We start from the raw sequence: 25,931 nt of genomic DNA, 5'->3' as shown, positions 1-25,931 counted from the left end.
CTGCAGGTTTTATTTTTTTAAATAATGAATTGTGCGAACATCCAAAGGTCTGGAGGAGCCCAGCAGCAGATACCAGCATCCAGAATGCCATTTCTGAGCCGATATTCCCCTTTTTAGTTAATTTGACCTTTAATAAACTATCTTTTCCTTAGCTTTTGTGCTTCTCCTTTTGCTTTGCTGAGTATTTTTCTTTCCACTTCCGCACTCCTCTCTTGGGCTGGCAGTAGCCTGGGCCACATTGCCCATGGCCTACTGTGACCTCTGCGGCCCCCACAACAGACATAATTATCTCCCCTTCCCCAAAATAACCTTTCTCCAATTACCCAGGACCCCTTTGTCACGCTCCAGCCACCTCAGGGGCCCTGATGTGCAGCAGAACCATCTTTTCCCCTTATTTTCCCCTCACCATTTATTCTCTTAGTGTTTGTCCTTAGATAACCCAACCTTTGCTCCACTAACCCAGAAACTGTGTTTGTCTTTCCTGCTGATATCGAGACTCTTTCCTAGGTATTCACGGATCCTTGCCCAGTGCTTCCTCTTCGACCCCTGAACCTGCTCATGGGTGAAAACTGGAAGGGAAAGCAGTGATGCTGTGTGTGTGTGTGTGTGTGTGTGTGTGTGTCCCTTCTTCCCTCCCCCCTCCCCCCTCCCTCTTGGCTGCCCCACAGATAAGGATGTGGACCTTGGAAAACTATAACTCCCAGGCAGGCCCGTAGCCAGGATTTTGATTGGGCGGGCAAGTTTGATTGGGGGGGGGGGGGGTGTGTGAATCTGAGCGAGAGAGGATCTATCCTAGCAAACCTTTTGTATCATTATCCCAATACCCTCATGCATATGGGATATATTGAGCATAGTGATCAGATCATGATATGAATAAACATAACAGTTTAAATAATGTACTCATAAGGTCTTCTCGCAGACCACCCAGAGAATTTGGGGGGGGGGGGGACTCCCCAGGATGCTGGAATCACATGCCGGATGGGACGGCAGCTATCTGCAGCCCAGGAGAGAGAAAGTTCATGCAGAGAATGGTTTGGAGGCAGTAAAGGACACATAGTAACACTATAGAGAGGAAAAAAGTGACAATTGATTGATACTTTATTGGGGGGATTTATTCCAATGTTAGGTAGGGGAAGAAAGTAAAGCAGAAAGAGAGTCTTTGGTTGAAGCTGCTGTGTGGCCACATTCCCTTGGATGCTGGCAAAAGCGGGCAATGGAGAACTGTAGAACTGTGGAACTCCCTGCTGCAGGTCAGATCGGCTTCAAAGCAGGGGCCCCTGGCTGGCTCACCATTATTTTGGTTGTTTATTCCCCCTACCTACTACTTCCTATTTCATAAACAAGGCTTGTTTCCACGATGGCAACATGGGGGAAATGGGGGGAAATGGTTTTACTCCTTCAACCCCCCCCCCCCTAAAATGTACTATCCTTCTCTGTCTAGTGCCCCTTTTTGGCCTCTACCCAGACAATGGAACACTAACGCTTTTTCAAGTAAACTTCCCTTTCCCCTCATTTTTTGTCTTTTCTTCTCTTTCCAGGAGAGAACGTCCCATTGTTTAGAAAATTTTTGTTGGGCGTGTTCTGGCTCTGTAACTTAGTTTTGTCATCATGCTGAATGACTCATTTACCGAAAAGGCAAAGCTCTTGCATGAGAAATGAAACTGACTGTGTTTCTTCTGAGACAGACATGGCTGCTGGTTGTGATGCTCGGGATCCCGTGGAGAATCTCTGCGAGGAAGCCACTTGCTCTATTTGCCTGGAATATTTCAAGGATCCCGTGTCTTTAGAATGTGAGCACAACTTCTGTCGACATTGTGTGACCCAGTGCTGGGAGAAGTCAGGTAACTCAGAAACTTCTTGTCCTCAGTGCAGGAAAGAAGTCCTGCAAAGCAACCTCAGGCCAAATCGGCTGCTAGCTAACATGGTAGAAATAGCCAAGAAACTCAACTTTCAGGGACCTAAGAGGGAAGAAGGCAAAGGGAGAGTCTGTGGGAAGCACCAGGAGCCACTGAAGCTTTTCTGTAAAGATGATGACGTTTCCATCTGTGTCGTGTGCGACAGATCCAAGGAGCACAGAAGTCATACAGTGATTCCTATGGAGGAAGCTGCTCAAGAAACCAAGGTAAAAAAAAAAAACAACAACTAAAAACTGTTATGTAATTTGATGAAAGAAAAAGAGTCACTCATATTAGAAATTCCTACAGATTTCTAAAAAAAAAAAAGTTACTCCAAAATGGGTACATATGATAGTAAACAAGAGTCACCTTTGCTTCTAAGATGTCAGTAATGGGAAATATTGCATTCTTTTCAACAGGGGTCCTCAAACTTTTTAAGTTGAGTGGTGGTTCAAGCCCCCCCAGGATTGTTGGTGGGACAGAATGTGGTTTGAAAAAAGCAAGATCCTATGCACTTGTTATTATGTTTATTACTAGCTTGTGGACCCGGCGGTGCCTGTGTTATTTGAGAAAGGCATTGTGTGTCAATGTTGGTCTTTATCAGTTATTTATGTGGCTCACAATGGTTTCAGGAAGTTATGGAAGGTACTGTGAGTCCCATCATCTGTGGTCCATCCTCCTCCAAACAGCACCAGGATGTAGAGTGGGTCATGGGGGCTCTGTGTGCCAAGTATAGTCTTGATCAGTCATTGGATAAGGGTCGTAGCTGTCTCGGGAAATGAGTGGGGGTACTTTAAGTTCCATCATCTGTGGTCCATCCTCCTCCAAACTGCAGCAGGTTGAAGAATGGGTCATGGGAGCTCTGTGTGCCAAGTTTGGTCTTGATCAGTCATTGGATGAGAGTGGCAGTGGTCTCAGAAAGTGAGTGAAGGTACTGCCAGTCCCATCATCCATAGTCCATCCTCCCCCAAACCACACCAGAATGTTGAGGTGGCCATGGGGGCTCTCTGTGCCAAGTTTGGTCTTTATTGGTAATTGATAAGTGTTGCTGGGGTCTCAGGAAGTGAGTGAAGGTACTTCAAGTCCCATCATCCATGGTCCATCCCCCTCCAAACAGCACCAGGATGTAGAATAGGTCATGGGGGCTCTGTGTGCCAAGTTTGGTCTTGATCAGTCATTGGATGTGGGTTGCAGCAGTCTCGGGAAGTGAGTGGAGATACTTGAAGTCCTATCATCTGTGGTCCATCCTCCCTGAAACTGCACCAGGATGTAGAGTGGGCTCATGGGGGCTCTGTGTGCCAAGTTTGGTCTTGATCAGTCATTGGATGAGGGTCGCAGTGGTCTCAGGAAGTGAGTGTAAGTAGTGCAAGTCCCATCATCCATGGTCCACCCTCCTCCAAACAGCACCAGGATGTAGAGTGGATCATGGGGGCTCTGTGTGCCAAGTTTGGTCTTTATCGGTCTTTGTTGGGGGCCACAGTTGTCTGTGGGAACCAAAGGGTTTGAAAGTACTACAAATCCCATCATCCATTGTGTGTCCTCCCCCAAACCTTACCAGGGCATAAAGGAGGTTATGGGGGTTTGTTTGGTCCAGGTCCATCACCTGTGCTGGTCGCAGTGGTCTGTGAAAGTGGGAGCCAATCAGAAAGCTGCCACATACACCGCTGCATACAAACATACATACATGCAAACATACAAACATTCACTTTTATTATATATATATAGACAGATTACAGTAAAGTCTCATTTATCCAACCTCCGTGTATCCGACATCCTGTCTTATCCAATGCTCTTATCCGACGCCCCCCTTTTCCTCCAGCATTTCCCTTCAATTAAAGGAGTGCTCCCCAACTCTCTGTCCATTTCCAATAAATGAAAAGGGCAAGACAAGGAGGAGTGGGGAGGAAAGGGGGGAAAGAGGCAGGACTGAACATGCTTCCAAACCCCTGCAGCACATTCAGTTGGTCATGGGCGTTTTCTGTGCCTAGTTTAGTCCTGGTCCATTGCTGGTGGGGGCTACAGTATCTCTGAATGCAGATGAACTACAACTTCCATTTTTTAAAGTTATTTATTTGCCATATTCATAACCCTCCTTTCCCACCCCAGAGGGAACTCAAGGAAGCCTTACAACAGGCAGCAATTTGATGCCATACACACATAAAATAAACAATTACAATTAAAACAAAAAAAAAACATGAATTATTAAAATATCAATTAAAATCACACCACCAAAAACATAATCCAGGGCTGTTCTATTTGTCAATCACACTGATTCCTGGTCACTTATTGCACTGCTCCAATTACTTGCCAAAAGCTTGATCCCAAAGCTATGTATTAAGTTTTTTCCCCCTGAAGGTCAGAAGAGAAGGGGCTGTTCTGATCTCACCGGGGTTCCATAGCCAAAGGGCTTTGCACCTGCGAAGGAGGTGGGACTGAGACCAGGGCCTTCCCAGATGATCTTAATCTCTAAGATGGTTCATAGAGGGAGATATGTTTGGACAGGTAATCAAGGTCAGTCCCCCTCCCCAAATCCCTGCAGTTGGTCATCAGGCTTCTCTGTGTCAAGTTTAGTCCAGGTCAGTTATTCGGAGGCCACCACCACTTTTTTCCTCAAAGGAGCATTTCCACAAATTAGTAAACATATCATTTTAAACCTGAGAACAATGAATGCCATCACATTACAGAATTGGCTATTTTGTGCATATACAACTGGATCATTAATCAAAAACGCACCTCCCAACCAGCTCTTAAAACATATGAAAGGATAGTTGTTCCCAATGTTTTAGATATGGAAAGAATGCTGGACCCTACACTTGAACTCAACCACATGTGATGAACACAGTGAGTTACCATTTCTGAAGTGTATGATTCAGTGGAATTTAATAAATGTGATGAAATTGACAGTATAGGTTTGGCATAGGTCAGAGTTGGTTTGAGAGGCAAATAACAATAACATTGTTCATTTTGATTTATTTACTTAATTTCTACCCTGCTTTTCTTGACTCCAGAGGGGACTCAAGGTGCCTTACAAATCCGGCAAAAATTCAATGCCACACAGGTAAAAAATAAATCATATCTCATCAAAACATAAAAAAAATCTAAAACAGGTATCAAACAAACAGATTAAAAACTATATAAAACAAATATACAATTGTTGCAGATAACATTACAACAGGAGTACAGTAAAACTGAGACATTTTTTAAAAGTCTAGTAACGTTTTCATTATACGATTGTGTGTGTGTGTGTGTGTGTGTGTGTACCGTGGTGTGTGTGAATCGGAGGAGATCTGTTAAAGGGAATATTAGCCTCAGATCCACTCGTCGTTCTTTTACACATACCAAGGAAAACCTTAAATATCCTGATATAAAAAGAGAAGTTTCCCTATTCTAATGCAGAGGTAAATAGAAATATGTATGGCTTTATTGCTGATGTGCCATTGCCCACCCCATACTGCACATCAAATACTTTAAACTGTAGAATCTGCACATGCTTAATACTTCAAGGAGACGCACACACTCTCCTGCACTGTTGAAAACCAATATTAGTGGGCAAGCATATTGTTCAACTCCTCTCTCTGTGTCTCTTTCTTCCCTCTTTCCTCTGCCTCCACCACCTTCCATCCAAATGTGAATCTGTTTTTCTCTTTAGGATTTGATGGTTAATCATCAGACTATTCTGGAGAAGGTGGAAGAAAAGGTTCTGGAATATAAAGCTGAGATAGAAAAGGAATCCCAAGATGTTCTTGTAAGTATAGATATAATAACGTTAGAACCAAGAGTTAATCCAATATGTGGAAAACATAATATTAAATGCAGATAAATCAAGAGTCACAAGAGAGCTTCATATAGTAGAATAATTCATTATTGCAATATATGTCTCGTGATGGTGTGAAGACGATCAGTCATGAGGAATTAATGCAGTCATGAGGAATTAATGCAGTTTGACACCATATTGACTGCCATGGCTCAATGGTAAACAATTAGGGGAGTGATAGTTTTACAAGGTGTACAATGACTCTGTGTTTTATAGAGGTTTCATTGTTGGACTACAGTTCTGGAGACATTTAGTTTGCACACTAAGCTTTGGAAATCTAGTGGTTGATCTTGGCAAGATAAACTTTTCCTTCCTCTGGGACTGAGAGAGTGTAACCACATTCAGATTGTATCTTGTTAAGAAAGCTGTGTGTGTCACAATGCCAGGGCTCTGCCGGTATGCAGGCAGAGGTGAACCAAAACAAACACCCAGCTTGTGTTAAACTGTTTAATTAAAGCAGCACTTACTTTTTGGCTGTTTTCATAGACCAAATGTAAAACATAAACATAGCACTAAGGCACAGAATATAAACCAAAGACTGATACCAAAGCTGATACAGGTTCAAGAGAACACCATAGTCAAAGGGTCCAATCCAGTGGTGAAACACAGAGAGTTCAATGGGTAAAGTCCAAGGATCAAGAGTCTGCTCTATACCATAGTCAAAAGTCAGTCCAGAGATTCAAAGTTCCAGAGTTCCAACTGTTCAGGTGACAGGTCCGGATATAAAAAATCCACAAACCTGAGGGAAAACCAGCCACATCCACCACCAAAATAGCACAAATTCTTTTCTCCCAAAGATCAATTTCCAGGCTAGCTCTTTATAACCAGTAAAACCCAGTTGCAACCTATCCTTTGCATCCCTCCACCCTTAACTGCTTTCACCCATAAACTCTTACAGATTACTCAGCCCTTTAGAACTAAGACTTACATTAACCCCTTCCATCACCAACTGCTAAGCCTGCCACCACCAAACACCATCAACTGCAGAACGTGATGCATGACTTTGTGATATGTTCATCTTAAGGTCTTCATAAGTTGCAAGTGACCTGAAGGCATGCAATGATCATTAGAAGAGGGAATTTAGCAGATGTGCCTTGTTACCTGGCTGTTTGGCTAGCAACATCTGTTTTATTTCTCTTTTCTACACAACCATTAAAGTGTGATATAGAACCTCTCTATGGCCCCCTGGTTGTGCAGTGGGTTAAGTCCCTGAGCTGCTGAACTTGCCGACCGAAAGGTTGGCAGTTCAAATCTGGGGAGCAGGGTGAGGCCCAGCTTCTGCCAACTTGGCAGTTTGAAAATATTAAAATGTGAGTAGATCAATAGGTACCACTTCTGCAGGAAGGAAACAGTGCTCCATGCAGTTGTACTGGCCACATGACCTTGGAGACATCTATGGACAACACTGGCTCTTTGGCTTAGAAATGGAGATTAGCACCACCCCACAGAGTTGGACACGACTACACTTAATGTCAGGAGAAATCTTTATTTTTTTTTAATGTTTGTGCTCTGGCAATCTTATCCAAAAGTAAGGCTCATTTCCTTCCCTTTCCATCTGCTTATTCCAGAAGCAGACAGAAGCAGAGATGGAAAATATTTTAGTAAAAATCACAGAAATACGTCAGTTTCTAGAAGAACAGGAGAAACGGATGGAAGAGATGAAGAAGCAGATTGCAAGGGAAAGAGATGAAAACTTGGCCATGTTTGACCAGGAACATTCCTCTTTGAAAAATCTCATCCAAGAGTTGAAAGAGAAATGTCAGCAGCCACCAGCTGAACTCCTGCAGGTGAGACTGGCCGAAACAAGCTTAAGTGCTTCTGTATGGAAAGCCAAATACAAAATATTGTTGTACCAGCCATGGTGTAGTGGAGCCAGGGCATTCATGGTTCAAGCCCAGAATATTTTAATAGGAAGGACTATGATGCCATCTGCCCTTCTTCCCTTGGACTCCCTAGTTCCCTCTAGCTTGAGTTGCAATCACTAGAGCAGCTAGAGAAGAAATGATTGTTTAGTAACTCTATATTTTATGAGCTACCCTTATTGTAATATATACTTTGGAAGTACCTTTCTTATATGAGCAAAACCTTACAAAATCCCTCTTTTCATAGATATAGAAACAGTTATGAACTGTTTTTTAATTAATGCTGCTGCCTTCATTTCAAACCTGTTCTGATTGTGTTATAGAGGCTGTCCTGATGCTTATTCACACTACACAAATACAGCATTTTGTTTAATTTAAACTGCCTGGGCAACATCCTATGAGATCCTGGGATTTGCAGTTTATAACATGGGAGTTAGAATTCCTTACTAGAGAGAATTGCTGCTATAGTTCAGGAGGGATTCACTAAAGCATTGCAAGAGCATTGCCATAATGTGAATCCCAGAACTTTGCAGGATGGAATGATGGCTATGAAGGTGATATCAAACTCCTGTAGTTGTGGAATGTGGGTTTGGATTACAATATGTCCCAAGTGGTAAGAAATGTCCCATATTTGGGGGTTGATATACAGCGTCCCCTTGCTACTTTGCGGTTCACTTATTGCAGACTCACTGTTTTGCAGATTTCAAAAAATATTAATTTAAAATATATATCATGGTATTTTCACTGTTTTGTGGGGTTTTGCCACTGCCGCTCTCCAAGGCACTTTCCCTCATCAGTCCTCCCTCCCTCCAGCCTTGAAGGGCCTTTCCTTCCTTTCCGGTTATAAAGACTTAAAATAGTGTATAGCTACTAAACTAATGTATAAATATTAAAATAAACAGAGTATCTCTACATTGCAGTTTTTCACTTATTGCGGGAGGTCCTGGAACCCAACCCCAGCATATGTGAGGGAACACTGTACTCCTGTACATTTGGATGTGGGCTCATCACAAATATAGAAATATGCACATGGTAACATTTATGGGTGCAGGTAATATGTTAATTTTACAGAGAAGCACATCACTAAGTTCACTGAAATAAAAAATGTCCTTTTAGTATTGCAGTGGAACACAAACGTCTTAACAGATAAATGTCTTCTTCCATATTGTCAAACTTGTATTTCCTAAATTCTGAAAGTTCCTTACTGCTTTTTTGAAAAATGGCAACACTTAGGAGTTGTCAGAAACGAATCCAGACCTGAGATCATCCATCTGTAGACAAGGAATAGAGATTTCAAAGGAGAACTTTCCCTTTCTCCTCTGTTGCCCTTTGAGGTATGTAGTACTTTGCACAAGCAATTGCACTATTCCCAATTTAAGTTCTAGAAACAGCCCTTGAAAGGGAAGGACTGCCTCTTCTTTCACTAAAGAATGTCATATATGAGCAGTGACTTCCCTCTTTTGTTTCTCTTCTCCCTTGTAGGATGTGAAGAGCCTTTTGCAGAGGTAAGAGAATCCCGGTCATTTCCATTTGTGCTCCAAAAACAGGCAGGGACACAGATGGATTTGCATTGATACCCTGTGGTATATTGCCAGCTTGATGGCTTTCAATGAATCAAGATGCTGGAGGTTTGGAAGGATAACTTCAAGAGTTCCTTTTTCCTGGCTGTTAAACTGCATCCAAATGGTGCTGGGAGGCTCCTGATTCTGCAGATGCTGATTGGCTGAGGACATGCCCCCTGGCACCATCAAATGGGGACGGGACAGGTGGGGAGATCCTTGCACAACATTGTATTGGTTACTTCTTTCTACAACAACCCTAAAGGTGCACAGAAATGTTGTAACAGAAGGTCACCTTAGGATACATTACCTAGAGAGGATTCCAAGGATTTTGCTCTCAGTTGCAGCTGTAGTAGATCAAAATTCCTGGAAGGTAAGAAATCAATTGGTTTAAAGAGATTTAGCATTCTCTGAAAGGGTTTCTTTAGTGGCAGAAGTGGCAGTAATTATGTTAGACTCTAACTTAGAGAAAAGGAAGAGCCTGTCTTGCGAGATTAAAGTATGGAACGTTGACACAATTACTATGAACAGTGGCTTGCATGCTAATAAGGAACACACAGAAAATGATGTGATATGAAATTGATGGAAGAAATTATAAAACAACAAGAACATAGCATTGTCTATTGTAGTCAGGCTGTTTGAGCCCTTAAATGGCAGACAAGAACATCCCGGGCAATTTTTTTCAGAAGTTCATGTTAGAATCAAATTACTTTAAAAGATATTAAAGGCCCCCAGAGATAGAAAGAGAGGCAGAGAATTACATATGCGGACATGGATGAAATGAACAAATTCCATTTTTGTGGTAACACTTTTAAAGCATTGTCTTGTCTTTTCGCTTTAGCACATAATGTCTGTAAAATACAACGTTTCCTTTAAAATAATTATTTAATGAAACTGGCAAATCACAAATTAGTAAGAACTGAGCCTGGTCCTGTTCAACATATTTTTAATGACTTAGATGAGATGAAGGGTTAGAAGGCATGGTCATCAAGTTTGCGGACGACACCGAATTGGGAGTGATAGCCAATACCCCAGGAGACAGAAGCAGAACAGAAGCAGCTAAATGATCTTAACAGAGATGGGCCAAAACTAACAAAATGAAGTTCAGCAGGGACAAATGCAAGATACTCCACTTAGGCAGAAAAAAATGAAATGCAGAGATACAGATTGGGGAATGATGCCTGGCTCAACAGCAGTACGTGTGAAAAAGATCTTTGAGTCCTCGTGGGGAGGAAGGTGAACATGAGCCAAGAATGTCATGTGGTAGCTTAAAAAGCCAACTGGATTTTGGCTTGCATCAATAGGAATCTAGTGTCTTGATCTAGAGAAGTCATGCTACCCCTCTATTCTACCTTGGTCAGACCACACCAGGAGTATTGTGTCTAATTTTGAGTACCACAATTGAAAGGAGATGTTAACCAGCTGGGTGACTAAAATGATTAAGTGTCTGGAGAACAATCTCTATGATGAGCAGCTTAAAGAGCTGGGCATGTTTAGCCTGAAGAAAAGAAGACTGAGAAGAGACATGATGGCCATGTATAAATATGTGAGGGGAATTCATAGGGAGGAGGAAACAAGCTTATTTTCTGCTGCCCTGGAGACTAAAATGCGTAACAATGGCTTCAAACTACAGAAAAGGAGATTCTACCTGAACATTAGAAAGAACTTCCTAACTTTTTTAATTCTTCATTATTTCTTCCTCTGCTGCTATTTGTCAGTTTGGCCATTTGGATATAATCTACTAATTTGTCTCCCGAATCCTTAATAGTTAACTCTTCGCTGCCCCCTTCCATGTTTTGGCTGTTATTGTATTGCAGCAACAAAGCAATATTGACAAATTTCTTCATCACCTGTGCTAATGTTGTTGTTGTTCATTCGTTCAGTCATTTCCGACTCTTCGTGACTTCATGGACCAGCCCATGCCAGAGCTCCCTGTCGGCCATCACCACCCCCAGCTCCTTCAAGGTCAGTCCAGTCACTTCAAGGATGCCATCCATCCATCTTGCGCTTGGTCGGCCCCTCTTCCTTTTTCCTTCCATTTCCCCCACCATCATTGCCTTCTCTAAGCTTTCCTTTCTTCTCATGATGTGGCCAAAGAACTTCATCTTTGCCTCTAATATCCTTCCCTCCAATGAGCAGTTGGGCTTTATTTCCTGAAGTATGGGTTTTATATTATTTTATTTTATTTTTAAAGATTTTATTTATAAATTTGTCCAACAAAATGTATAAGCATACATTCTTCTCTCTTTTTACAGTATCTTAGACAAAACCCTGAAGTATGGGTTAATACACCTTCTAAACAGATTTCTGGGTTTTTCTTGACCTTTTTGTTAATCATATTGTTTGTTTCTTTCATCACTTTTTTCCAGAATTCTTGAACTATATTACAGGTCCACCATTCATGGAAAAAATGTCCCTTCACCTTCTTACATCTCCAGCAAGCCCCTTGTCCTGTTTTCTCTATTTTAGCCAATAACTCTGGAGTTAAGTAGGTTCTATAAAACATTTTAAACATTTTTTTTCTAATTTTGCTGGCCACTGAGAATCTAAACCCCTTTTTCCAAAGATGTTCCCATTCTTCCAAATCAATATTTCTACCTAAATCTTTGGCCCACGTAATCATAACTGTTTTTATTTGGTTGTCTACTAAGTTGTGTTCTGAAATATATTTGTAGAGCCTGGATGTTAGGCCACTATTACCCTTCTCAAAGATACTTTCTAACTCCGATTTTTAGAGGCAAATCCTACTTCCGCGTCCTTCCTAAATCAGTCATGTAATTGAAAGAAGCTGAAACAGTCTTTTAACTCAGATTCTTCTCTACATTTACGTGTCGATTGCCCTTTATCTTTCACCAAATAATCCTTGTATGTGCCAGAATCAGCGTATGTAGCTGGATTCTGGATTGCTTGCAGTGGGCACAGCCATAAGCGGGGTGTTTTTTTTTTGGGGGGGGGGGGGGTTGGCTCACATTGCTAAAAGGCTGGCTCTTATTATATGTCCATTAAATTCTTTATTCTCCTTGTCCATATCATTCCATAGATAGGCAATGCATCTGTATCTTAAATTATGGCCCTCTAACTTAAGCAACTCCCTATTGTCCAATCTAATCCATTCCTTTAGCCAGCTAAAATTTGCAGCTTCATAGTAGTGTCTGAGATCTGGCAATGCCAGTCCCCTTCTGTCTTTCCCATCAATAAGGTTCCTGTAAGCAATTCTGGCTTTTTTTAACCTTTCCAAATGAATTTGACCAGATCTCTTTTCCATTTTCTTTGGAGGCTTTTAAACAGAGGCTGGATGGCCATCTGTCGGGGGTGCTTTGAATGCAATTTTGCTGCTTCTTGGCAGAGGGTTGGACTGCATGTCCCATGAGGCCTCTTCCAACTCTAGGATTCTATGATTCCATGATTCTAAGATTAAGTGATTAGCCTTGCTTTCAAGTATACCCTTATCCCTGTTCTCAGTGCTCTTCCGGTCAACATATTGTTTTTACAAGCTGAAAGTTTATGTTTAGAACATGCATTGTTTAGTTGGAAACTACTTTGTTATACAGAGCATTACTATTGTAATTGTATGTTTTGTATTATGTGTATTTCACTCAATATAAGTCTACACTAAATGAACAGTTTAGTTACCATTGTTAGTATATATCTCTGTGCTTGTGGGCATATACTGGGAGAGAGCAAGAGTTGTATACATGCCATGTTCCTGATGCTATATATGTAACTCCAGGACTTCCTAGAAACCAAACAAATGTTATTGCATTATATTGATTCTTCCCTTGACTCCTCGGTGCTGAGTAATTACAGGCCAATCTCCAACCTCCCTTTTCTGGGTAAGGTGCTGGAGCGGGTGGTCGCCTCCCAGCTCCAGAGTTTCTTAGACGATACCAACTACCTAGATCGGTCACAGTCTGGTTTCAGGCCTGGTCATGGTACCGAGACAGCCTTGGTCGCCTTGGTGGATGACCTCCGCAGAGAACTGGGCAGGGGGAGTGTGACTCTGCTGGTTCTCTTGGACATCTCAGCAGCTTTCGATACCATCGATCATGGTATCCTTCTGGGTCGTCTCTCTGGGATGGGCCTCGGGGGCACGGTTCTGTCGTGGCTCCGGTCCTTCCTGGAGGGACGGACCCAGATGGTGAAGCTGGGAGACGCCTGCTCTGACCCCTGGCCTTTGACCTGTGGGGTCCCGCAAGGCTCTATTTTGTCGCCCATGCTTTTTAACATCTACATGAAACCGCTGGGAGAGGTCATCCGGAGTTTTGGAGTTGGGTGCCATCTTTATGCGGATGACACACAACTCTACTACTCCTTTCCATCTAATTCCAAGGAGGCTTCTCGGGTGCTAGACGAGTGCCTGGCCGCTGTGTCGATCTGGATGAGGAAGAACAGGCTGAAGATCAATCCCGAAAAGACAGAGGTCCTCCTGGTCGATCGTAAACCGGATCGGGGTATAGGGTGGTTACCTGTGTTGGACGGGGTTACACTCCCCCTAAAGCCACAGGTCCGCAGTTTGGGTGTCCTCCTGGATTCTTCGCTCACACTTGAGGCTCAGGTGTCGGCGGTATCCGGGAGGGCCTTTGCGCAACTGAGACTTGTGCGCCAACTGCGACCATACCTCGCGAAGGCTGATCTGGCCGGGGTGGTCCACGCCTTGGTCACCTCTAGAATGGACTATTGCAATGCGCTCTACGTGGGGCTGCCCCTGAAGACGGCTCGGAAACTACAATTGGTCCAGCGGGCAGCAGCTAGGATGCTAACTGGGGCTCATTACCAAGAGAGGTCTACCCCTCTGTTCAAGGAGCTCCACTGGCTGCCATTTATTTTCCGAGCCCAATTCAAGGTGCAGGTGCTCACCTACAAAGCCCTAAACGGTTTGGGACCACCCTACCTGCGTGACCGCATCTCCATCTATGAATCGCTTCAATCATCTGGGGAGGCCCTGCTCGTGATTCCACCCACGTCGCAAGCGCGCTTGGTGGGGACACGGGACAGGGCTTTCTCTGTGGCGGCCCCCCGACTTTGGAACGCCCTTCCAAAGATCTCCGACAGGCCCCTACTCTAGCAGTTTTCAGAAGGAATTTAAAAACTTGGCTGTTCCGCTGTGCCTTCTCAGACTAGGAATCCCCATCCCAAGTCCCAGTAGCACTTTAGCATAACTAATCGTCGCTGTACACCGCACTTTTAATCCTACCCTCCTGCCATTTCAGCACTTTTAACCCTCGTACCCCATTGCGCCGGCCGAACCAGTTTTAATAATGTCTTGATGTATTGCTATTGTTGTTATTTTGCTTACTGTTTTGATTTGCTTTGTTTATTGTTGTGTTATGTTTTCTATTGTATTGTGTTTTGAGGCTTCGGCCTGTGTAAGCCGCATCGAGTCCTTCGGGAGATGCTAGCGGGGTACAAATAAAGTTAATAATAATAATAATAATAACTGATTCTAGAACAGGTTTTTACAGTCATTTATGGCCCCGCCTCCAAGACTCTACTTCCAGAAGACAATCATATATGGCCATGAATGAGCACCCGTGATGATTAATTTGGCCAGGAAGAGCATATTGTTTCTCTTTCTCATATTACTTTGGCAGCAATTTAGAAAAAGAAAAGAAATAGAAGGGCTGCTGAATCTTCTGGAATATTCTTCCTCCTGTAACTTCCTTGATTTTGCCCCACTTAGGGATTCTGTGATGGATAAACCTTGGTTTTTTCCCCCACTAGGAGTCAAGAGAAGAAAACATTTGAGAAGCCAGTGGCTTTCTCGGAAGAGCTGAAATTGAAGATCTGGGAGCTTTATAATCTAAAGCCCAGTCTAGATCCTCTCGTCAAGCAATTGCAAGGTAAAGAAGTCTGTCCATAAAAATTATGCTGGTCTCTGTATTGGTGTAAAAGGAAGTGTAAGTTTCTACTTTAGTGGCCAAAATGGATCAGTGCTTTTAACACACTGAGGTAGTGAGTGAGCGGGGCTTCCCTGTTCTCATCTTGCTTGTGTTTTGCTGTCCAGGCTTCAACTGGAATTCAGCTGGAGAGGCAGTTGTTGTTTGTCCTGCCTGCCTGGCTTCCTTGGCATGTGCACACCTATTTGTCTATGCAACTAGTTCTAGATTTATTGTGTACATATTAAAACACATCTGAAAGGCAAAAGAGGGTAGTTAACTTCCTCTCAACAGAAAACCTTTTTTCTGTCTGCCAAAGAGGAACGTTGTACTTCACCACGTATGGATAGGAAGTGTGATCTCATCCCTGCAGCTTTAGGAGATCCACTGGGATGGGTTGCCCTGAAGATATATAGAATTTGAAGAGTTTTGCAGTTGATGTGCTCTTGTATTGTTCCTGAGACTTATTCAGACTGCACAATTGTTGTACTATATTTCTCTTTCAGAGCCATAACAAGATGCCTGGGACTGGCAATATTAGAGGGGGGTATTTTGAATTTTAAGAGTAGAGACATCATACTGGCAATGATCAGCATAGTAAAAGCAATGGTATTCCCCATAGTAACCTACGGATGTGAGAGCTGGAACATAAGGAAGGCTGAGCCAAGGAAGAGAGATGCTTTTGAACTGTGGTGCTGGAGGAAAGTTTTGAGAGTGCCTTGGTCTGCGAGAAAGTCCAACCAGTCCATCCTCCAGGAAATAAAGCCCGACTGTCCATTGGAGGGAAGAGTATTAGAGGCAAAGATGAAGTACTTCAGCCACATCATGAGAAGAAAGCAAAGCTTGGAGAAGACAATCATGCTGGGGAAAATGGAAGGAAAAAGGAAGAGGGGCCGACCAAGAGCAAGATGGATGGGTGGTATCCTTGAAGTGACTGGATTGAACCTGAAGGAGCTGGGGGTGGCCACGGCTGACAGGGAACTCTGGCGTGGGCTGGTCCATGAGGTCACGGAGAGTAGGAAGCAGCTGAACGAATAAACAACAGCATTTTGAATTCTCAGATAGACCACTCTCATGCTACTGTAGTTGTTGTTGTATGTCTTGAAGGCATTCCTGACTTCTGGTTCCCTAAAGCAAACCGATTACAAGGGATTCTAGTATCTTACCATACTTTCAATCCCAGGATTCTGTAGGATGGAACCATGGCACACAAAGTGAAACAATAGCGCAATAACTGTGCATAAAATTGCTCAAAATCACACTGAATTGACCTTTGGGAGTATACTGCGTGTAAGAATGACTGCTGATGAACCTCAGGAAGGCCTGGAAGAGCCAAGCAATGCCCAGAAGTCCTTTAACATAATGACTGTATCAGAAAAAAAATCTTGGCCTGCTTAATTTAAGCTGGGATTGTTAAACATGTAAAATAAAACATTATTGAGGAAGAAATAATCATGTTCTAGACAAGAAAAGAGAGAAGAAGGCCTGCTTACTCAAACATTGGGTGTTCTTTCAGTATAACAAACTAGTATTCATTTTAGTTTCTATTTAAAACTTTACTTGAGATCTCTACTATGTGAACTGTTTTTTTCTGAACAAGATGACGTAGTGCTTAGTCATATATTTATTTTAATTTATTTTATTTGCCTCCTTAGATACTTTGCTACCTGGGCTAGAGCTTCAGAAAGGTAAATTTCCCATTTTTGACAACAGTCACAAGCAGGATGGTGATGTTTGTCTGGTGGTATTTTCCTGAGTTACCATATATACTCGAGTATAAGCCAACCCGAATATAAGCCAAGGCACCTAATTTTACAAGAAATTGGGAAAAATTATTGATTCGAGTATAAGCCAGGGATGGAAAACGAAGCAGCTAATGGTAAATTTCAAAAATAAAAATAGATACCAATAAAATTACATTAATTGAGGCATCAGTAGATTAAACGTTTTTGAATATTTACTGTATTTCAAAGAAAAACAGTAAACTAGCTCTATAAGTAGAAAAGGAGAGTCAACAAAAACAACATGGTCACAACAATAACTTAAGAATAATAGTAATAATAATAATTTGTTTGTACCCCAAATGGAGCCCGCCGCTGCTTGGCTCGAATATAAGCCGAGGGCAGATTTTTCAGCCCCTAAAAAGGGCTGAAAAACTCGGCTTATATTCAAGTATATATGGTAAACAATTTTCCTATCCCCTCCATGGCCACCCATTCCATTTGTTTGTGTGGTTTTGGTTGTGATTTCATGGATGAACTGGTTTAATTTGCAGAGGGGATCCTATGGTTTGAAGTATAATATTTTCTACTCTAAATGTTTTTTTTAATGCTTGCAGCTATAATGTAGCTGAAGTCAAGCTACCTTCCTCACGAGCTTCACTACCTTTACCAATAATATTAACATGGAAACTGGGTGTGAAGGTAAAAGGAACAGAAGTTTATTACTTTCAGGCCCAAAAGGATGTCAGTAAAAGAGCTCTAAAGAATCTGACATAAAGCATACGGGGAAAGATAGGAAGTTTTGCTCTCTTTGACATCTATTGAAAAGACCCACGCCAATTCCTGATTCACTGAAAATCAATCTGGCTTCGGTTCAAGTTCCTGTTGGCTGGGGATTCCTTAGAATCTTAGAATTATAGAGTTGGAAGAGACCTCATGGGCCATCCAGTCCAACCCCCTGCTAAGAAGCAGGAAAATCACATTCAAACATCACAATGGGCTGGTGTGTTTTCATGAGGTGGCAAAAAGAAATACCAGTCATTGGGTAGGTTGAAAGTACTGCCCAGGTTAAGGGTCCACCACAAGAGGAGGACTGGACATTAGTCATGCAAATATGATAATGTGAAAAGCCACAAGATAGGATTAAGTTGTCAGAGGAGATTATGCAATTACAAAGTGGGGCGCACACAATGGGCAATCAAGGAAACATGATTAGATACAAAGAAAGGTATACAGAAATAGTTCTATGTTTGAGTTCCAGGTTGTTTTCCCACCAGGCACTGGCAAAGTTGCTTGATTGGTGAGCAATGTCTTTAACTTGATGAATTTACCTTTGTCCCAGCGGGTGGCTGGCTAGGAAGTTTTTCAAATCTCCAGCTGGTTGCAATTAATATTTTGATTATTTTCCATTCCTGTTGCGATTTCAGTGCTCCATGCCAGCACACATGTTTTATTCAAATTAAGAGGACATAAGTAAGGGTCCTCATGGAGTCATAAAAGCTGTGTAAGTTATAACATGCTTCTCTTTGTTCTCCTTCATCTCCCTCTCTTTGTCTCCAACAGCAAATGTCACTCTGGATCCAGACACAGCGGGTTCCTATCTTGTTCTGTCTGAGGATCGTAAAAGTGTGAGACATGAAGGCAAAGATCAAAATCTGCCTGACAATCCTGAGAGATTTAAAAACTCAACTCATGTTTTGGGATGTGAGGGATTCACTAGAGGAAGCCATTTCTGGGATGTGGTTGCAGAAGGGAAGGGACACTGGTTTGTGGGGGTGGCCAGGAAGTCTGTCAGGAGAAAATGCTGTTTTCTCATTAATCCTTCTGATGGGATCTGGGCCATCTCCAGCTTGTCATTTAGGTTTCATGCTCCCAGGATCCCTTCAATCTCTGATCTGTCTCTGAGGGAAAAGGTCAGGAGGGTCCGAGTCTGTCTGAACTGTGCTGCAAACCGGGTGGCCTTTTACGATGCTGATACAGGAGACCAGATCCATGCATTCTCAGAAGTCCCATTCTCCACAGAGACTGTCCTCCCATTCTTTTCCATATTTTCTGAAGCCTCCCTCAAAATCTCACCTTAAAACAGTCAAACGTATCTCACAGGCCTGTTCTTTAAATTGTAATGATAAAAATATAATGATTAAACTTTTCAAAAAGTGTTTTGCTTCTGAATTGTTTTAGTGCTTTTAAGAAGATTTTGTCCTAAGAGTCCTGGAAGAGATGTACAGTGTTCCCTCACTTATCGCTGGGGTTAGGTTCCAGGACCTCCCGCAATAAGTGAAAAGCCGCAATGTAGGGATGCTCTATTTATTTTAATATTCATACATTATTTTAGTAGTAATACACTATTTTAAGTCTATAAAGACTTAAAATAGTGTATAACTACTAAAATAATGTATACATATTAAAATAAATAAACTTAAATTAAAGTGAAGGAAAGGAAGGAAAGGCCCTTCAAGGTTAGAGGTAGGACTGAGGAGGGAAAGCACCTTGGAGAGTGGCAGCGGCAAAACCCCACAAAACAGCGAAAATACCATGATCTATATTTAAAATTAATATTTTTTGAAATCCGCAAAACAGCGAGTCTGCAATAAGTGAACCGCGAAGTAGCAAGGGAACACTGTACTGTTAATACACATAAATAATAAAAAATCTTAATGTTTATTCTTATTTGAACTATCCATCCCCCACATAGAAAGTCTTTATTTTTTATTTTTGTTCTCCCATTATTCTGAGTTTGTTTATCCCAAGAAATTCTTGATATTCTTCTCTTATTACATTAATATAAAATTATCTGTTTAGGTTTAATGTATTCCTCTCATCTAAATAGTTTATCGTACATATTGCATAAGCTTTGTCTACTTGTCTGAACAAAGCTTGAAAGCTTAAACAGAGCCCAGGTCTACATACTCTCAAAAGTCCCATTCTCTGGAGAGGCCTCCTGCATTTCCTGTACTATGTTTTGCTTTTTCTTAGCCTGAAGATAAGTTTGTTTCCAATCCCTTGGTTCAGACATGTTTGCATACACAGTTTGTAAAACTTTTGAATGCACAGTTTTTGTGCCAGTTTGTCTTTTTGTAACCTGATCTAATTTTCCAGGCTGCCGTCATGTGTCAATATAGCTACAGTGCAGTGCCTTATCTCTGCCTATTAAAAAGCCCAATTTTAATCTGTGTCCATAAAAATTCATGCCTTTTGTACCAGGTTGCCCTTGTGACAGGGCATAGAAATGCAGAAAGGAAGATCAAGGCCATCTAATCTGATGCTATGAACCAGAGTGCCCTCTTGTGGCACTACTGAAGCACTGCAGCACCTTAGCTCTGTGTCCATTTAGAGGCACCTTTTCACAAAAGTCAACATCCAACACCAAAGTACAACACTGAGCTCTGCAAGTGCAGCATTCTTTTGAATGAAGCAGAGAGTGTTTGAGGATTGGGACATTTGTACGGATATCAAGATGCTTGTTTGTAAAGCTATTGTCCTCCCAACCCTGCTATGTACCTGTGATATGTGGACTGTTTACAAATTTGTGGAACGATACCATAAGTGTTGCCTCCGAGAAATCCTGCAAATTTGAGAAGACAGGTGGACAAATGTCAGCTTTCTGGAAAAAGCAAAGACCATCAGCATTGCAGTGATTTTTTTTGTCGTGTCAGAACAACCAGTCAAATTATATTACATTTCTAAGAGAACAAAGCAAACAAGCAGATTACAAAATTTGTGAGTATGGTAGTTGATTAAATGTCCTTTGACCAGTATCTGGCCACTTGGTGTGCTTCTGGTGTTGCCGCAAGAAGGTCCTCCCTTGTGCATGTGGCAGGACTCAGGGTGCATTGCAGCAGGTGGTCAGTGGTTTGCTCTTCTCCACACTCGCATGTCGAGGCTTCCACTTTGTAGCCCCATTTCTTAAGGTTGGCTCTGCATCTCGTGGTGCCAGAGTGCAGTCTGTTCAGTCCCTTCCAGGTCGCCCAGTCCTCTGTGTGCCCAGGAGGGAGTCTCTCATTTGGTATCAGCCATTGGTTGAGGTGCTGGGTTTCAGCCTGCCACTTTTGAACAATCGCTTGCTGAGGTGTTCCAGTGAGTGTCTCTGTAGATCTTAGAAAACTATTTCTAGATTTAAGTCGTTGACGTGCTGGTTGATACCCAAACAGGGGATGAGCTGGAGATGTCTCTGCCTTGGTCCTTTCACTATTGGCTGCTACTTCCCGGAGGATGTCAGGTGGTGCAATACCGGCTAAGCAGTGTAATTTCTCCAGTGGTGTAGGGCGCAGACACCCCGTGATAATGTGGCATGTCTCATTAAGAGCCACATCCACTGTTTTAGTGTGGTGAGATGTGTTCCACACTGGGCATGCATACTCAGCAGCGGAGTAGCATAGCGCAAGGGCAGATGTCTTCACTGTATCTGTATATTGCAGTGATGATCCTTCACCATAAACTTTGCTGGATTGGCTGGATTGTCTGAAAGCCTGACCACTAGGGGTGTGCAAAACGGCAGCAATCCATACTGTTTTTGGTTTAATTTTCAGATGCCCCCATTGTGTTACGGGAAAAATCGAGAAATCTAGGAAGGTTTTTTTGTATCCATAATTCAGGATCAAGTTCTATTTTCATTTCAGAAAAATTAGGTTCATTCGCACCAATGAGGGAACTTTAGAGGCTCGTCTCTGCATCATTTTTTTTTTTTTTTTTTTTACTATCAGGACCTAACTTGCCACATTTGTAGGCCACATTTAAGACTGCAAACCTGCCAAGTTCCAGAATGTTTAGGTCATCCACTAAATTTTAGAAATTTTCTACAAATAAAATGTCTTTAAAAAGCAAAATAAAATAGGTATCCCCTGGAATTTCTCCACAGCGACAGAATAAGGGCAGGGCACCATTCCTGTCAAGTTTCAGAAAAATCTGCTCATCCACACATTTTAAAGATTTTTTTTTTTAAAAAAATACAAATAAAACCAATACTGTAGTGTTCCTACTCTAGCCTTTGTATTTTCTACACGGTTGTCATTGTCATCATATGATGCCATCACCCACAAGCAGCATGTCCCATAAAATAAAAACTGTGGTAGGATTCACAGAAAACCAATTTTAAAAAAGTTGTTTATCCTTATGGGAAATAGAGTCATGTTTGAAGCTACTTCATTGACAGCTACTAGTCATGTCCATTTTAATAAAATGCTTTTCAAGAATTAATATTTAAAAATTATTTTCAGTGTCGAATGAGAGAGAATGCTTCCACCAATACTGCAGAGCTGGTTATCTGCACTGATTCAGAAGGCTGCATGATTCAAGGCTGGCAGTGGCTAGAGCCTGGCTGGAGCAAAGTGGTGGTAATTCTCAGTTTGTGGTCTACCAGATATTCACCTCCACTTCAGGACCTACAAGACCTGAAGATGGGAGCAACTTACCCATGGCCAAAGGGTACAAGTACGCAGCCTGGCTGGCCCATCAGGAGACTGGTGGAGGAGGCTGGCAGTGGCTGGAGGCTGACTGGAGCAAAGAGTCACCGCACACAACCATGCTATAAGCTGGCACCTTACCCATGGCCAAAGGGTACAAGTACACAGCCTGACTGACCCATCAGGACACTGGTGGAGGAAGTTGGCAGTGGCTAGAGAGTCTGGCAATGGCTGGAGGCTGGCTGGAGGTTGGTAGTGGTTAGAGGCTGGCTGAAGCAAAGAATCGCCAAGCACTACCATACTATAAGCTAGCATCTTACCCATGGCCAAGGGGTACAAGAATACAGCCCAGATGGCCAACTGGGAGACTGGTGGAGGAGGCTGGCTGGAGAGGTTGGTGGTGGCTGGAGGTAGCTGGCTGATAGCTGACAGTAACTGGAAGCTGGCTGGAGCAAAGAGTCACCGGACATGGCCATGTTATAAAGTGGCACCTTGCCCATGGCCACAGGGTACAAATACACAGCCTGGCTGGCCCATCAAAAGACTAGTGGAGAAGGCTGGCTGGAGATGCTGGCAGTGGCTGGAATCTGGCAAGAGCAAAGAGTCATCGGACATGAGCATGCTATCAGTTGGTACCTTAGCCATTGCCACAGGATACATGTACACAGCCTGGCTGGCCCATCAGGAGACTGGTGGAGGAGGCAGGCTGGGGAGACTGGCAGTGGCTGTAGGCTGGTTGGTGGCTGGCAGTGGTTAGTGGTTAACTAGAGATTGGCTGACGCAAAGAGCCAATCAACACAGCCATATTATAAGCTGGCACCTGGAGCCCCTGGTGCTGCAATGGATCAAACCTTTGTGCTGGCAGGACTAAAGACCGACAGATCAGGGGTTCGAATCCAAAGAGAGCGGCCAAGTTTCACAGGAAGCAGACTATATAGAGACTCCTGAAAGTTGTTCTCACTAGGCGTCTCAGGAGCCCCAGTGGCACAATGGGTTAAACCCTCCTGCTGGCAGGTCTGAAGCCCGACAGGTCAGAGGTTTGAATCCTGGGAGAGCATGGATGAGCCCCCTCTGTCAGCTCCAGCTTCCCCTGCGGGCACAAGAGAGTAGCCTCCCACAAGGATAGTAAGACATCAAAACATCTGGGCATCCCCCTGAGCAACATCCTTGCAGACGGACAATGCTCTTACACCAGAAGCGACATGAAAAGAAAAGAAAAGAAAGCTTACCCATGACCACAGGGTATAAGTATTCAGCCTGGCTGGCCCATTGGGAAACTGGTGCAAGAGGATGACTGGAAATGCTGTCTGGCTGGTTCATTTGATGATGGGAGCAGAGTTTTAGTGATAAGAGTTTCATTAACTCCACCTTTTTATCACACCAGGCATGACTGGACAGCTGTTGAACCCCTCGGTGTTGGAGATCAATAACCTGGGTTTGAAGCAGTTGAAAATAAAACAGACCATTGTGCATCTGATAAAGACAGTGATATATCAAATTCTGAAGAAACTTTAAAAATGCCATAGGGTTACTCCTGAGAGTTGAGAGGTAGTTGTAATTTAGGGAGAAAATTGACATGGCCCCATGCCTCTGGCATGTGGAGTGGAGCAGGGAGACAGTGTGTCATAGTGGGAGAGTTTGGAGTTGAGAGAGAGAGACTCATCCTAGTAACACTAGCAGTGTTCTTTCTGTTACAGAATTGTCTCACTCTTTCTTGGTGATATAGACTGCACTGCGACACTGGTATGTCAGAGAAGCATGCAGGAATCTGGACTGGTGTAGGATTACTCCTGAGAGTTGAGAGGTAGTTTTAATTTAGGGGAAAGGGCAATGGATTTTTTAAAAAAGAGGGAGGACCATTGTCAGCGGGTGGGTGGGGGTGTCACAGTTTCACTGGATGCAGGTGAACTACAACTCCCAAAATCAAGGTCAATTCCCAGAAACCCCTGCAGTATGTTCAGTTGGTCATTGGGCTTCTCTGTGCCAAGTTTGGTCCCTGTCCATTGTTGGTGGGGGTCACACTTTTTCTGGATGTAGGTGAACAACAACTCCGAAAATCAAGGTCAATTTCCAGAAACCTCTGCAATTTGTTCAGTTGGTGATGGGGCTTCTCTGTGCCAAGTTTAGTCCCAATCAATTGTCTGTGGGGGTTGCAGTTTCTCTGGTTGCAGGTGAATTATAAATCCCATAAATCAAGGTCAATGTCCCGAAAACTTTCCAGTGTGCTTTGTTGGTCATGGGGAGTCTGTGTGCCAAGTTTGATCCAGGTCCATCATTCATGGGGGTCGCAGTGGTCTCTGGGAGTGAGTGAAGGTACTGCAAATCTCATCATCCATGGTCCGTCCTCCTCCAAAACACACCAGGACATAAAGTGGGTCATGGGAGGGGGGGGGGGGGGTCTTGTACCAAATTTGGTCCAAAGCTGTCATTCATGAGGGTTGCAGAAGTCTGTGGGAGCTGAATTGGGTGAAGGTACTGTAAATCCTATCATCCATGGTCCATCCTCCCCCAAACCGCACCAGGATGTAAAGTGGGTCATGGGGGGGGGGGGGGTCTGTGTGCCAAGTGTGATCTGGGACTGTCATTCATGAGGGTTTCAGTGGTCTTTGGAAGTGATTGAAGGTACTGCAATTCCCATCGTCCTCTTCCAATCTTCACCAGGATGTAAAGTGGGTCATGGGGGGGGGGGTGTCTGTGTGCTAAGTGTGGTCCAGGTCCGTCATTTGTGGGGGTTGTAGTTGCCTGTGAAAGTGAGTGAAGGTACTGCAAATCCCATCATCTGGGGCAAGCTTGGTCCAGATCCACCATTGATTGGGTTCACGGTGCTCTCCGGATGTAAGGGAGTAGCACCTCCAATAATCAAGGGCAGTTCCCCCACAAACCTGGTCATGGGGGTTCTGTGTGTGAAATGTGGTCCAGGTCCATTGCTGCTGGGAGTCACAGTATTGTGTGTTTATGCAGGGTGAACTACAGCTTTCATCGTGTTGAGTCAGTTCCTCAACTCCCTCCAGTATGTTCAGTTGATGATCAATTCTACTCTGATGCTATGCACCATAGAAAAGAGTAGGAAAAGGTTAAGGGACAGGCAGTGGGCTGGGTCATGCAAATTCCACAACAATGGAGAGAGAAAAGAACACTGAGATGTGGTGTGGTGTGCCCAAGCCAGCTAAGTGGGGTTATGGGTGTCCTGGAACTTACCCCCCACCTCCAAGCTATCCCAGCCACTCTTGTGTTCCTTCCCACCAAGAGATGGACCACATTACCCTTCCCCAACCTGCCCTGCTGTACTGCTTCCTCTACTTGCTACTCCAGCTGGAAAGTGGCAACTTCTGTTGAAGGCTCTTCTCCTGCAATGACTAACGTAAGCTTGGAGGGCTGTTCAAGACGGCTGGTCTCCAAATCCAATACTGGGCCTTCTTAAAAAAACAAACAAAACTCTCATCCTTGCTGTCTGAGCTATCCAGGATAGTTGCCTTGCCATCCTGATGTTCCTCAAATACAGGTCATCACCCTATTGGTCAAGTGCCTCCTCTCTCTCCCTCCATTGTCTGACAAAGAGTATCAACTACCAATGTCAGAATGCAACAGTGGTCCTAAGCCAGCTCAGGATATCACTGACCTTTGCCAGGAGATCAACAACTGTGGAATTTGAGTTAGCATGCCTGCCCAGGCTCCATGATATTGCCACAAGAGTTCTCTTTTTCCTAAGCCTCTGCTGCCTCTCCCTCTTCAAATGAGACAACAAGTGCAGCATTAGGTGGATTACCTGGCAAAATCCATGGCAAGCCAGTAAAGGAGCTCA

General features: G+C 43.3%; 1 protein-coding gene across 1 annotated transcript; it reads left to right on the top strand.

Annotated features, from left to right (window-relative positions):
* The first annotated feature begins 1,640 nt into the window (after positions 1-1,640).
* On the top strand, positions 1,641-18,886 carry LOC132765223 (E3 ubiquitin-protein ligase TRIM7-like). Its single transcript, XM_060759452.2, has 7 exons — positions 1,641-2,122; positions 5,545-5,640; positions 7,278-7,496; positions 9,054-9,076; positions 14,852-14,970; positions 16,662-16,694; positions 18,291-18,886. The coding sequence occupies exons 1-7, from the start codon at positions 1,649-1,651 to the stop codon at positions 18,806-18,808; spliced, it is 1,482 nt and encodes a 493-aa protein (XP_060615435.2). The 5' UTR covers positions 1,641-1,648; the 3' UTR covers positions 18,809-18,886.
* The last annotated feature ends 7,045 nt before the right edge of the window (positions 18,887-25,931 follow it).

Source organism: Anolis sagrei, chromosome 2 (assembly GCF_037176765.1).
Source record: "Anolis sagrei isolate rAnoSag1 chromosome 2, rAnoSag1.mat, whole genome shotgun sequence".
NCBI classification, from domain to species: Eukaryota; Metazoa; Chordata; class Lepidosauria; order Squamata; family Dactyloidae; genus Anolis; species Anolis sagrei.
This window is presented reverse-complemented; position numbering and strand designations above follow the sequence as displayed.